At 37.9% G+C, this 13,807-nt stretch overlaps 1 protein-coding gene across 2 annotated transcripts; it reads left to right on the plus strand.

Moving 5' to 3' along the window:
- Positions 1 to 89: 89 nt before the first annotated feature.
- Positions 90 to 11,449, plus strand: LOC136266555 (centrosomal protein 43-like). Of its 2 annotated transcripts, XM_066061558.1 has the most exons (9): positions 90 to 230; positions 317 to 370; positions 1,667 to 1,718; positions 1,775 to 1,863; positions 4,740 to 5,146; positions 6,113 to 6,144; positions 6,307 to 6,409; positions 7,605 to 7,686; positions 11,232 to 11,449. In XM_066061558.1, exons 1-9 carry the CDS (start codon positions 144 to 146, stop codon positions 11,304 to 11,306), a joined length of 981 nt encoding a protein of 326 aa, XP_065917630.1. In that variant the 5' UTR covers positions 90 to 143; the 3' UTR covers positions 11,307 to 11,449. The 2 variants fall into 2 exon arrangements, with proteins under 2 accessions (XP_065917630.1, XP_065917631.1); XM_066061559.1 differs by lacking the exon at positions 7,605 to 7,686.
- Positions 11,450 to 13,807: the final 2,358 nt, after the last annotated feature.

Below are 13,807 nucleotides of genomic sequence, written 5' to 3' on the forward strand. Positions count from 1 at the left end.
TTTGTGTAGTTGACAAGAACAAAATAATTAGTTTTAGCTTCTCAGTGTTGATTAGCGCGGGCCCGGATACTGTATACGTCACGTGATGATGTATTCTACCGCGCAAAAAATTGAACTGGTGGTGGGCATCAAACATATCAAGTATGTCTGTTAGTAATCCGACTGAGGCTGAACTAAAAGAACTCGTGGCTAAAACGCTTGAAGAAAAGGGCGTTCTGGGAAAAGTGAAGGTATTAAATATCGATCGAGTAATACATATGCGAACTCGCGCATTGTTTCTTATCATGGATCATATTATGTTACTTGTAACACACAGGCACAATTGAGAGCTAGCGTGTTCCTGGCGCTTCAAGAACAAGACACTTCAACTGTAAGTGATTGTTTACTTTCAAATATTTGTTACCACAATCGAAATTAATTAGCACACCAATGTACTGCTGTAGGCTATATACACCTGTAACTATATTTGCTGGTGCTTTGAAAGTGAACGTTTTCACTTTTTGATTGCATCTTTATGTGATATGCATGTGGCATGGGACCTTCTCGGTACACAGCACCATGTGCACATACAGTAGTTTTAAATTGTGGTAACAACAGTCAACAGTGCTGCTATTAGTTAGCATATTAGTGAATCGAAGCAATAATTGAAAAAATTCTAGGTACATATACAGTGCCAACTGCCTGTGTCTTATGAATGCACACTACACCAATGCCTTCAGCTACTGTGCTAGACACCTGTGTACTACTCAGGTGATACAAGTCAGTGCAGGTAAATCCTCCTAGGACAGGACTAGTGACACAGGAGGCTGTGCCATTCCTCACAGGTGATTATGTCGGCATCCGAGGTCCCATCTAAGCTTCCATGCAATAAGTATAGTGTGCGTTCAGGAATAGAGGGATTGAGATATATAATGTATGGCAGGGTTTGTACGAGGTACTGAAGTTGAGTAAGTAGAAATTTATTGTGGGAATCAATAGGGGTGGACAGTATTTCAAGAAATTCAATATTTTACTGATACCGATGTGCAAAAATGATATCGAGATACACTGTAACAAGCACAATGTGTTATATAGTTGCTGTTACCTTGCTAAGTATGATGCAACATCTTGTACAAAAAAAACATGGGTACGCTCAGGCATACAATACTAGGTATTGACAACCAGCTGCTATGCAATAAATCAGCATTCTTGGAATTTGAAAGCTAATTGGACAGGTGGACTAGTTAAGAGACATATTGCAATATTAGTAGTTATTGAGATGATGTGCCAAAAAATTATCGATATTTGTTTTTGAAGATATCGCCCACCCCCTCCTAATGATGTAATGTATTAGTCTGGTACATTACAGACCCAGCTTATCAATCAGAGATAAGTACTCTTCCAGTGAGGATGCTTACAATCTGTAATCGATAAGCCCCATCATGCAGCAAGGGTCTGTGTGTGCCAGACTAGTGGCATATGTGGTAATATCACTTGGCAACAAGAATTTGAATTTGCATACCTGTACTTCTAGTTTGCTACAGTGTGGCCTTACTTGATTAACTATTACAAACAAGTATTCTGTTTAGGATATATAAATACTGTAGATTATTCTTATGTTGTACCATATTTTGTGTATTACTGCAATGTTCAGGGAACACATTTACACATGTTATTGTTGTTATAGAAGTTTCCATTGAACAATGAGAAGATCAGAAGTTTCATATCATCTCAAGAAGGTGTGTACAGTACAGTCAATACTACAAGTGATTGTACTATTTGTTGTGTACATTAGGCAAATTGGCAGTCAGTTTGGTCATGGAGTTCCTGGATTATTTTGAGCTTGATTCAAGCAAGGCTGTCTTTGAAGTGGAGGCAAGCTGTGTAAGGACTATTACATAATAGTAAATCAGTAAAAGTCTGTGGGGCCCAGAATAAGCATGCAAAAATTGCTTTCAGATTCTAAGATTTGCAGAAATTTAGTAAAGATTTTTTTGCTACAAAACTATGGCTGTGCGATAATAAAATAATTATCCCTATATTTTGATAATAACAAAAAAAAACACCAGTTTATCACGTTATCTCGATGATAGAGTACTTTTACAAACACAGTTTATGCAATAATAATTGGTTAGTATCTCTTGAATTACCGCAGCTGATTGTAACCTTACTCACAATAGTACCATCTGCCTGCTTTTAATGTACTATTATCTTGAGATATCGATATTAGAAAACTCATTATCTTTATCATGATAATGACATCGGTATCGTGATAATCACGTTATCGTTATATCACATAGCCCTACACTAAAACTGTTGTCAAAAGTATAGATACATAGATTAGTACGCAGGATTGTAACCATTTTGTTGAACATGAACAGGGCCTGTTGACTCTATTACAAAAATGCATTCACCAGATGATTGTTACCCCATGGCCTTTCGAGAAAAGTGAAATAGTAAAGTACTCCACTCAGAATACATTTCTGTAGAATGTTAATATGTGAGAGTGTTCTAAACCTTCCTTGTGAAAGCGGGTAGTCAAAATGCCAACAACCATGCATTTGGAGAGGTGGTCTAGAACACCTGCTTTAGCTGCTGCACCAGCAAGAAAGCTAAGGACATGCACCAGTAAGTTAGGAGAGTGGCCCAGTTACTGTACGTAGGAGCTCTCACATCCTGCTATAGGAAAAGCCGCCTGTTATGTACAGCTTCTCTCCAATCTTTGAGTGTCACAAGAACCAAGAATGTAACTGCCCAGTGGGTATGCTGGAAAGGTACTATGTCAAATTGTCAATGTTGATTCCCGACAGCTTTTTCATGGAATAACCCACTAACTTCATACCTTTTGTGTAGCTAGTTATAGTTTTGCTCCTTCTTATGCTCACGGTCACATCCTTGTCAAATTTCATGTCAACAGGACACAGTGCAGATACATTGCAGATTGCCTGCAGTTGAGCAGTGCTCATTAGCATCAAACAGTATGGTAGTACTGTTTAAGATAAGAATCCCCCAAAAGTGACATGCAGCACCTACAATGTCGCATTTAAAAACTATCCTAGAGACGTCTTTTGTGATGAGAATCACCTTTATGGAATAATATTAGTATCAAATACAGCATTAAAAACAAGAAAACACTTTATACAGGAGGCTAATTTTTTTAAAATAATCACTGAAACTTGCCTGCCTGCCTGCCTGCCTGCCTGCCTGCCTGCCTGCCTGCCTGCCTGCCTGCCTGCCTGCCTGCCTGCCTGCCTGCCTGCCTGCCTGCCTGCCTGCCTGCCTGCCTGCCTGCCTGCCTGCCTGCCTGCCTGCCTGCCTGCCTGCCTGCCTGCCTGCCTGCCTGCCTGCCTGCCTGCCTGCCTGCCTGCCTGCCTGCCTGCCTGCCTGCCTGCCTGCCTGCCTGCCTGCCTGCCTGCCTGCCTGCCTGCCTGCCTGCCTGCCTGCCTGACAACAGTCGCAAGGCTGGAGATTAAATGAAGCAGCACACAGCCACCATTTTATGCCACAATAACAAACTCACCAGTGGCATGTACCTTTTGGAGTTCTGCCAAATTGCCTCTCTGCTTCCTTTTTTCTTTAATCAGGCTACTCTTCATTCCTTTTTAGCCATGAAACAATGAATGATGCTAAAATAGGCTATAAAAATGCTGCTAAAATATATTTAATTTACTATATATTCACTATTAGTTGTATATAATTTCATCACTATTGCTTGGCACATTATGCGTTCCCATCAGATCGACTTTAATCTTTCATGTGCTTCAAAATCTGGTTATTGAAAATTCCTGTAAAATAGGCTGCTTATGATCACTGATGTAATATCAATCCTTCAATTAATGGAAAGTTGTAAGTTAGAGCTTTGGATACTCTCTTCCTAGGACCATTGCCCATGGACAATATATGTAGGCCATGTTCAACAGTAAAGTCACCAAAGCTGGTTGCGCTGGCATCAGAGTACACAGTCCTCACAGCCAGGGGGTAACTCATGCTTGGCCTCCACTGATGCGGGACCACTATTAAGGATGAATAGAGACTATGGGTCATAGAATCTGCTATAGGCCCTAAAGCAATAGATTATCTTGCTGATGACACTAGCTAAGATAGACGCTGGAAAGGTTTCAAATGACCAAACTGCTGTTTGAGAACCTGCAACTTGGTTGATTACCTTAGAGAGAGTGTATTGGTGATGGTTCTCATACCTGCTGTTAGAGCTTCAGTTGTTTTGCTGGTGGCTTCATTAACTTAGGGAGCTTGGAAAAAGGCGCAACTAAAATGGTCTTTGACGTCACTGTTAGATAGATGTCCTTCTTGAGTAAGCTTTGAACCTTGTATTGTACATGACCAGGTACACAAAATTTTGGCCGTGTGGACATAAAAGAATTTGTGGCTTGTTCTATTCTTAAAAGTGTCATTGATTACCGTATAGAGGGAAACTTTGGCGAGGGAAAACTTTGGTGAATTTGGTACAAATTCGCCAAAGTTTAACCCACCAATTACTCGTAGCGCCTGAGATTAGCATCTTCATAGCTACAGATTGAGCTTGAATTCACCAAAGTTTATTTTGCCAAATGCGATTTAGCTTGCTATTTGCCAAAGTTTACCCCCGCCAAAGTTTCCCTCTATACGGTATGTGTAGATACGTACATACATTGGGTATCACCTGTTATAAGTGTATAGTAATATGTTTTTGCGTACCTGGTCACTATGTATTGGCTGTTTATTTGTGTGCTACCTATTTCAGACAAATGCTTCTTTTGTAGGGAGTTGTGAACAAGGCCAGAAAGTCGTTATTGGAAGAGTTACCAGGTATCAGTGAGTCTGAAGCTAGTGGTGGTCCCTTACTGAGTACAATGATTAAGAAACTGAAGCAGCAGCCATTGCCAAGTTTTCCTGTACAGAACTTTGCTGGCATGCATCTCTCAAAGCCAGAAGATTTCCTATCCACAGCACCAAAAACAGAATCACTATCAGGAAAATTTAATGGCACTAGTGTGTCTGCAGAAGGAAAGACGTTGGGTGGCCTGAAGGAAGATTTTGGAAAAATGGAGTTTCCTGGCAATGATTCAGTGCGAAGAGTGTTAGACTTTAACAAAACAACATCTTTTCCACCAGCTGGTACTGACATGAACAAGAAATTAACCTCTGGAGATATTTCTAGTGTGGACAGGTGTGTACATACATACGTATGTGTATTATGTAGTACCATATGTTAGGGATCGCTGAAGATTTAGGCAAAAACATCACCCCAAAACTAGTCTCACAATAACTTCTTGGTGTCTTGGCAGTACTTGTAAGGTATAATCAAGCCCATTATGTGTCTTCACAGCTACCAAAATTGCTTCCAATAAGTTGCTACAGAATTAAGAATTTTCTACTGGCTAACTGCCTCCCTAATGCCTTCAGACAACTGTAGCTTGATAATGGCCAAGGCTAAGGGCATGATTTTTTCACTGCTAGATGTTGCTTCAACCTGATAAGCATACCGCAGTACATACAATCCACACATCATGAACTTACATGTACTTTTGTCCTGCTTTTGTGTCTCAGTTCTTTTCACTGACAATGCAAAGGAGTTGATTTGCAGTGCAGTAGATATGGCTTCCCTGTGGTTGGGTATCATGCTTATTGCCAGTATTTTCCATAGCAACTGGATTGATTGCAGAGACACTCATCATATTATTCTTCGGGCAGAACATAGCTGAAGAAGAAATAATGGCCACTGCACTTTCAGTAATTAATTGTTGGGGGAACATGTTTAGACGCAATGGTTAATTTTGTGGCATACCTGACACCATTCTTTCTTTTAATGTAGTATGCGTGGGTTCATCAGTCATACACTGTAATTGCATTATACTAGCAAGTAGAAGTTAAAAAATTAGGAATTTCAAGTTGGATTAGGGATCAAAGAAAAAAGTAAGAATCGAGAAAATAGCTAAAAAGCAGTGAAACAGAGAGCTAGCTGTAGTAGACAATTAATCCCTTATTCAGTCTGGATTAAGTGTCCACTAGATCTGCAGGTGGCTATTGTTTCACTGCTTTTAAGCTGTTCCTCTTTTTCTTTGATCCCTAATTCAACTTAAAATTCCTGTATAACAATCCAAGTTCATTTAATATTTTTGTGACTTGTGTGCAGGAGAGAGGAACTGACAGATCCAAAATTGTTAGGTAAGCAATACTGTATGTCTGTAAAGAATGTGTGTGTGTGTGTGTGTGTGTGTGTGTGTGTGTGTGTGTGTGTGTGTGTGTGTGTGTGTGTGTGTGTGTGTGTGTGTGTGTATATGTCAGTCACTGTAGTACACTGATGACTGATGTGTTGTTATTGTGTAGTGACACACCCACCCAACCCTAAGGGCTCTGTGAACACTTTTGATACTCAATTGATACAAGGCACTACCACCACCACTAATGATTATGAAGAGGATTTCTACAGGTATTGTGATATTTAATGTAGTTAACATGTCTCATACTGTAGAGTTGGGTTATGTCTATTGAGTGCATATTATTTGTTAGGCGTATACATAATTTTTTTTGTGATTTACCATAGCTGATAAGCGCACATGGGCCCAATGTGAGGCTTGCACGCGACGAAGCTATGCACAGGAAGAAAAGCTAGAAATCCTGGAAAATTAATGTCTCCTTGAGTGCTTGCGTCTCCCTTCACTATGTATACAGCAAATTAAACCAGCCTTCTAGATCTTGGTCATCACAAAAGATTTCGCCCAGAATGGAGTAAAATATCCTTATACACTGGTGTGGTGACCACGACCTACTCTATTACAACATAATTATAGAAGTTATCCGTTTACATCATTAATGGTTACTAGACACCATGTTTTTGAGGCAAAAATCTGAAACTTTTTGCGATTTTACACAATTAAGGAAAGACCTGGGGGAAATCGCTACACCGAGTGAGTTACCAATTGAAGAGTGGGGACTGGGTTAACTCAGCACTACAAGCCACCGAGCAGCTGGAGTTTAATGGTCCTGTTTCTTCAAACTACGAAGCGATATTACTAAGCATCAAATAGCATAGCAAATGCACCACGGCTTTCTTATTATCATTATCATTAAAGTACCTGGTAAAGGCAGAGCCTGTATACCAGAAGGCCTTATAAAGGCCTAAGATGTTTATATTAACTGCACTAAGTATGTTTGAAAAGTAGGAGAAAGAAGAAAAAATCCATGACTGGACCTGGGCAGCTTATTTTCACTAGTGTTCTTCAGCTTGTAACTCATTCTTGCCTTACTCATTCATGTAGATAACCTGTAATTATACGGATAATATTTAGTGTGACATCAAACAAATAACCTCTATTAATTAGGCATATGTGCCTAACAGCCAGTATTATTTTTATTGAAAGTTTTCTCCAAAAATTATAAGTGTATGTGCTTAACAATCCAACTCTACGGTATACTGTATACACATCTACTGTATCTGTATGTGAAACTTACCATCATCTGTATAACTGATTTAAAGCTAAGTCAACATTATGTATACACAATACACTGTACAGTGCAAATTACAGTGTGACTTGCTTCTCTGTGATACACAATGCAAACTTTGGAAAGGAAGCATATTTGTTGTTACTGGTAGTCATTCATTAACTTTTCTTCATGTCACCCAGTGAAGATGATGGGTCCATCCATACCAGTTCAGTATCATCAGAACACAGTGAGGAAGAATCACAGACCATGTCCAGTAATAAGGTGTGTATGTCCCATCTGTTGTGTATCATACTTAAGTATTTGTACGCCTCTTGACCATTTCATTGTAGTGGTGGTCCCTAACATGGTTGTAGTAGTAGTAGTTACCTGATGTTTCTGGTGTAAACAATAGTTTCAACAAGTTGATGTTGTGCTACTTCTAAAAACCAGGCGCCATGCAGCTAGCTAACTCGTCTGGAATTAACTATAGACAGTATATACTACTATGAATTAACCAACTATGTATTACTACTTTACAATAGGGTAGTTTTGGATTGTGCAATAATATTATTAGCTAATTCTCGTATTTTGTATTTCATGAAATATTCGTAATTCGTTCAATTACGTTGCTATGCTTTGCTAAGGAAGCGTTTGTAAACAAACCGCTTTTACCAACTTATTACGCACAAAACTATCTTCTAAACTGTTTTATAGTGTGACTAATGTGTTTTTTTCCCACAAATTCTCTCGACAAAGCCTCAAAGCTGCTCTTCATTTTCGTTCACGTACGTAAGGGATACGCCCCCTTTCCAACTCGAAGCAATAGGCTATTCCTGGTAGTGTACGAGGCCTGCACCGTTGTTTTTCAGTTGCTAAATGCCTGAAAACCTCAAGGGGAAGTAGTCTGAGGAAAGTCACCACACCCGTATTTCAGTCTGCCGAAAAGAAACCACCTCAGAGCAAAGTTCACCTGTGCAGAAGTTTAATACAGACTTCATTTCACTTTTACTTACTTCTTACATGAAAGCTGCTTTTACCGTTATTAAACGATTTTGCTCACGTGGGTGCGTACGGACAAACATAGATAGGTAGATAGGTACACACACACACACTTTTACGAAAACAATTTCAGTAAACCAGGCACACGCCCACAGCCGGCCTTCGGCTGGCTGTGGGCGTGCGCCTGGTTTAAAAATTCAATTGTCAACACGTGTAGAGAATTACACTGAAGCAGACTTATAAGTGCTCTCATATGTTAACATATTGTAAATGAGTGATCATTGAAAAATTAGTGTATACATAAAGAGATTGTGACCAGATCTGCACAAACCCAACACAATCATGCAAGTCTAATTTGCAGCATTGAATACAATGGGTGAAATACTTGTATATCATTATAAAAATTCCGTAACTTTTTTTGAGTACTTCATTCTTAGTGAAGAAAGGGTCTGGCGCTTCCAAAACTATTCACCTCAGAAGGCTGAAACTTTGGTGATCCATTCCTTGGACACTGCAGATAATGTTGAGAAGTTTTTAAAAAGTTTCGGAAGTTGTGCAAGCAAGTTAGGTTTTTGCTAAGACGGTCACAAAAGTACACATGAATTGTCTACTTAGGGATAGTATTATCTGCATGTGACACCTGGTTTTTAGAGGTAGCACATTAACTTGTTCAAATGTTGTAAAGTTACACTTCCCTGTGTCACCAACAAGATGTAATGATCAATGCATGGGATCCAACACACAATCTGGCCAGTTTACCAGGACAAAATACAACTAGGTTTACCTAATCCCTGTCTATTTTTAGTAAAACTTCAATACTGTTAAGTTAATCCTCCTAGCATATGCAGCATGTTTCTTAGAATGTCACAATCTCCTCAACTATAGTCCTTGTATATGTGACCAGCTGAACAAAACCCGGTTGTTTTAAGCTTCAAATGTGGGTTCGAAGGTTAGTAAACTTTGAATTACAAAAGTATCCTTCAAAGCTTTGTAATACACTCATAGTCTACAAAAAAATTACAAATAAATGTCATTATATTTTTATTGCAACTGCTTATTCATCTTGCGTGGTCGATGTTCATCTCTTTGCAATCAACCTTTGTGTGCCACGCCCACTTTTAAACCATCACAGTTTAGCTTACTATTGTAGTTGTAGCCTTAGAACACCTTATAAAGGGATAGATAATACATGGAAAGCATAATTAGTTGGTGTTTACCTATGCATGATTGCAGTATAGCGGACACGCCCATTTGCAATTGATCAATTGCGTCATTCAGTACTGCTGCTAGGCATTTCCAAATGCTTCCAAGTTATTAAATAGGATTAAAAGATAAAACTTAAGAAGGATGTGCATAAATGCAAGAAAACATGTAACTCATATAGCTAACACTGAAGCTTCGAGTGTTCGAACATTTATTAGCGACCATTCGATGGTAAATTTCAATATTTATCCCAGCCCTAGTTTTCACACATTCCTCAAATTGCTCTGTTATCAACAGTAACAAAGGCCAACTTTCATCCTTTTATGATGAACAGTCCTGGAGTTATAGCGTTACACAGTTGGAACAGCAATAAATTAATTTGTACACCAACAATATGGCAAATAAGTTCCAGCTGCTTACTCAATTGATCACAACTCATGACTGAAACAAGCTATGCAACTCGACAGAGATTGAACAATTCAAGCACAACCTAGCTGGTCTAGACACTATTTAATTAATTAATTAGTAATTAAGTATGATTGTAATTGTACTATTGTTTCTTTTGTGCACTACACTCTTCTTGAGGTCTGCACAATACAACAACAAATAATAATAATAATATGGAGATAAGATGTGGCTCAATCTATTTACCGTGAGCAGACAAATTCATTAAGGTATAATGCTTTCCCTGTGATCCTTTGTGTGGACAAAGTTCATTCCAACAAATAAATGATGTCAGTAAACTGCATTGTAAATAAGTGCCCATACGTAGCTATCATGCATTTTGCTGTACAAACATGAAACAAATGTGACCCTCTGAGCGAAAACCGGCTGCTTTTCGCAAAATATAAAAACTGTATACAGTAGGTGAAAATATGCATGCTACATAAAAAAATTTACACACACTTTAATTGCATTCGTACACCACTGGATTCGTCTGTTTATGGAGAATAAATAAATTTTTGTTTCATGTTCACACAGCAAAGTATACGTGAGTTATGGGCATTTATTTACGATACGATAACAACAATGTTCACCATTGTCATTTCTTAGTTGGAATGGCCTTCTTCTTAATACCTTGATAGATTTACCAGTTCATGGTGCACGGATTGAGCCAAGTCCCATTTTCGTAGCTTGTTTCAATCGTGAGTTATGAATGATTATCTAAGTGCCTGCAATTTATTTCCCACAAATCGAGTTTATCACTGTTCCAACTGTCAAGCGCTATAACTCCAAAATTCTTTATCATAAAAGGCTGAAACTTTGGCTATCCACTCTTTTGTTGCTATAGATTTCAGAGATATAATGAAATGGAATTCAAAGAATGTGTAGAAACAGCCAGTTTTTGCTCAGCTGGTCACAAATATTTTCTTACTCTCTATGAGCACACGAATCAATGGTGTATAAGTTTCACTGATTTGAGCTTTGTTTCAGTATGTAACAAAGGTGTAGCTGGCTATTGTAGCATGCATATTTTTTTATCCCGTTTATTTCAATAGCAAGATAGATTTTTGCAAAAACACCAGTTTTTGCTCAGCCAGTCACATATTTGTTGTGCTAGTGTTCTAAGGGTAGTTTCAATATGTATCAGATTTTGTGTCTCACATTGTTCCTCTCACTTATAGCTGGAGACAACAGATCATACTATCAACTTGTCACAGAGTACAGACTTTGACATAGCAGAGACTATCAATACATGACCACCTAGCTGCTATCCTACTGTATAATATCACTTCATTATATTTACTTGTATATTGTATATTAACAGAGTCTAGTTTCTTTATTGTACTTGTTCTTAACAATATTATATGTGCTTTTTATTATTCACTATTTAAAAAGTCAAGTTTGATGGTCTTTTATCCTATAGTACATGTTGTACCTGGTGTATGTGGTGATGTTTTCTTTGTAAGGACCTTTATGGTCCTTCTTGGAAGTACTTATAGAAGTGATGTTCTGGGTTGCTTGTAAATCAAGATATTACATGTTGATGAATTGTAATATGGTGTCCTGGTTACATATCTGTTAATACCAGATCAGTTCATTGTTGACAGTATGGAACCATTATTGAGAGTGTAGTATCCTTGTGTTTAAGCGACCATATTAATAGTTCCCACTCTGATAATGTATAATAAATATTATTGACGAATTTCAACTTCACTAACAGATCCACTATATACAGTGTAATTTGTCCAAATAGATATTTTTTGGCAAAAGCCACCGTATATGTATGGCCGAGGGAGAAAGTTTTTGCTGATTTTTCAAGGTTTCATTGGACAGGTTAACAGAGTTCATTTCCACTGGCAATGAGCAAATGTGTGTGCACTATTGTGTTTATGTACATGCACAACCAGTAAGTTATGTGTAGTCTAATCATTAGACAATAACACTGGCCGTATTTATCTATTTATTATTGCTGAGCAGGCAGCACTCAGTGCTGGTTAGCTCAGGAAAAAGAAAACTTTAGTGATCACAAACATAGTTACAATGATTATATGCATACAGAAGTTAGGACTTATAGATTTCATTAGTAAACTGGTCAATGTTATCATGATCAATTAATCTGTGGTAAAGCGTTCCAATCATGAATTGATCTGAAATAAAAGCTGTGCTGGAATATGTTGGTGGATGAAGTTGGAAGAATGTAATGTCTGGGATAATATTGTCTAGTGACTCTTTCCATTTCTAAATAGTAGGATGGGATAGATAAAGGGTGCTCATTGTGGATGATTTTTAATAGTGCTTGTAACCTACGTATCTTATGTCGTACTTGGAGACTTGGCCAAGAAAGCTGTTGTAACATATTGACTGAACTGTATCTACTAAAGTCTTTTAAAACCCATCTTGCAGCTCTATGCTGCACTTCTCTAAGTGTTGTATATCAGTTTGATAGTATGGGTCCCATACAACCACAGTATATTCCATTACATCTGGTAACTACTAAGGTTTTGTTTGAGAAAGTTTAAAGTTTTGGTAGCTTTAGCAACTGCATGTGTTTTTATGTAAGATGACCAAGATAGTTTATATCTAATAAAATTCCAAGGTAGGAGTGTTGACTTAAATTGCAATCATTCAGTTTATAATTATATCAAGAGTTTATAATGTGTTACCGAGACCATTATAAATTAAACTCTTGATTATATTGAACAGAATGGGTCATGAAGATTGGTGAAGTGCATAATAACTACCGTATATAGAGGAAAAGTTTGGCAATTTACTACAAATTCGCCAAAGTTTATCCCGCCAATTACTCGTAGCGCCTGAGCTTAGCGCCTTTTAAGCTAAAGATTGAGATTGAATCCACCAAAGTTTATTTTGCCAAAGGCAATTTAACTGGCTATTCACCAAAGTTTACCCTCGCCAAAGTTTCCCTCTATACGGTAGTACATTCTGTTACATTTAAACATAGTTGCCACTTTATTGCCCATGGCAAATAGTTGGTCGAAATCATTTTGTAAGTGGATAGCATCTTCTTCAGTGGTAATAGTTCGCTATATATGCAATGATCAGCAAATAGTCATAATGGTGAACTTATGTTCTCTGTGATGTCATCAAGGGACCAAGGACAGTTCCTTGAGGTTAGGCACCAGCCTATTATGCTGGCATTAATTATGAGCGTAACAGGTGCCTGAAAGCATCAAGCATAATGCTAGCATAATAGGCAGAATAATTGTCATACTGTAAGCAAAAATGCATGCCACAGAAAAAGGACTTACAATAATAGAACATGTACAATCGATGCCACTGATATGGCATTAAGTAGTTATCTGACACAACTGTGATTATAGTTTACAATTAATGCAGCCAAACTCTTAATGCACAACGAGTACTTTTTACATTTAACCAGTTGTTCATAAGCCAAAGTTTATCATTATCCATAGAAAGTAACAAAACAATTGAACTGGCAAAAATTTTGAGCATAATAGAACTTATTTCCATGTTAGATATTCCATGGATCATCACCAACAAAAGGATGTTATTCTTCTTGATTTTGCAAAAGCATTTGACAGCGTCCCACACCAGAGAGTTCTTGTAAAACTAGACATTACTGCATTATTAATAACATCTGTCACTGGATCAGTATCTGACTTACCCAAAGATCTCAACAAGTAATATTAGATTGTGCCTCATCTGACTCAGTATCTGTTCAGTCTGGAGTACCTTGAGTAGGTACCAGCTGCAGCCTATTATGTTTTTAATTTTG

Source organism: Dysidea avara, chromosome 9, assembly GCF_963678975.1.
Source record: "Dysidea avara chromosome 9, odDysAvar1.4, whole genome shotgun sequence".
NCBI lineage: Eukaryota > Metazoa > Porifera > Demospongiae > Dictyoceratida > Dysideidae > Dysidea > Dysidea avara.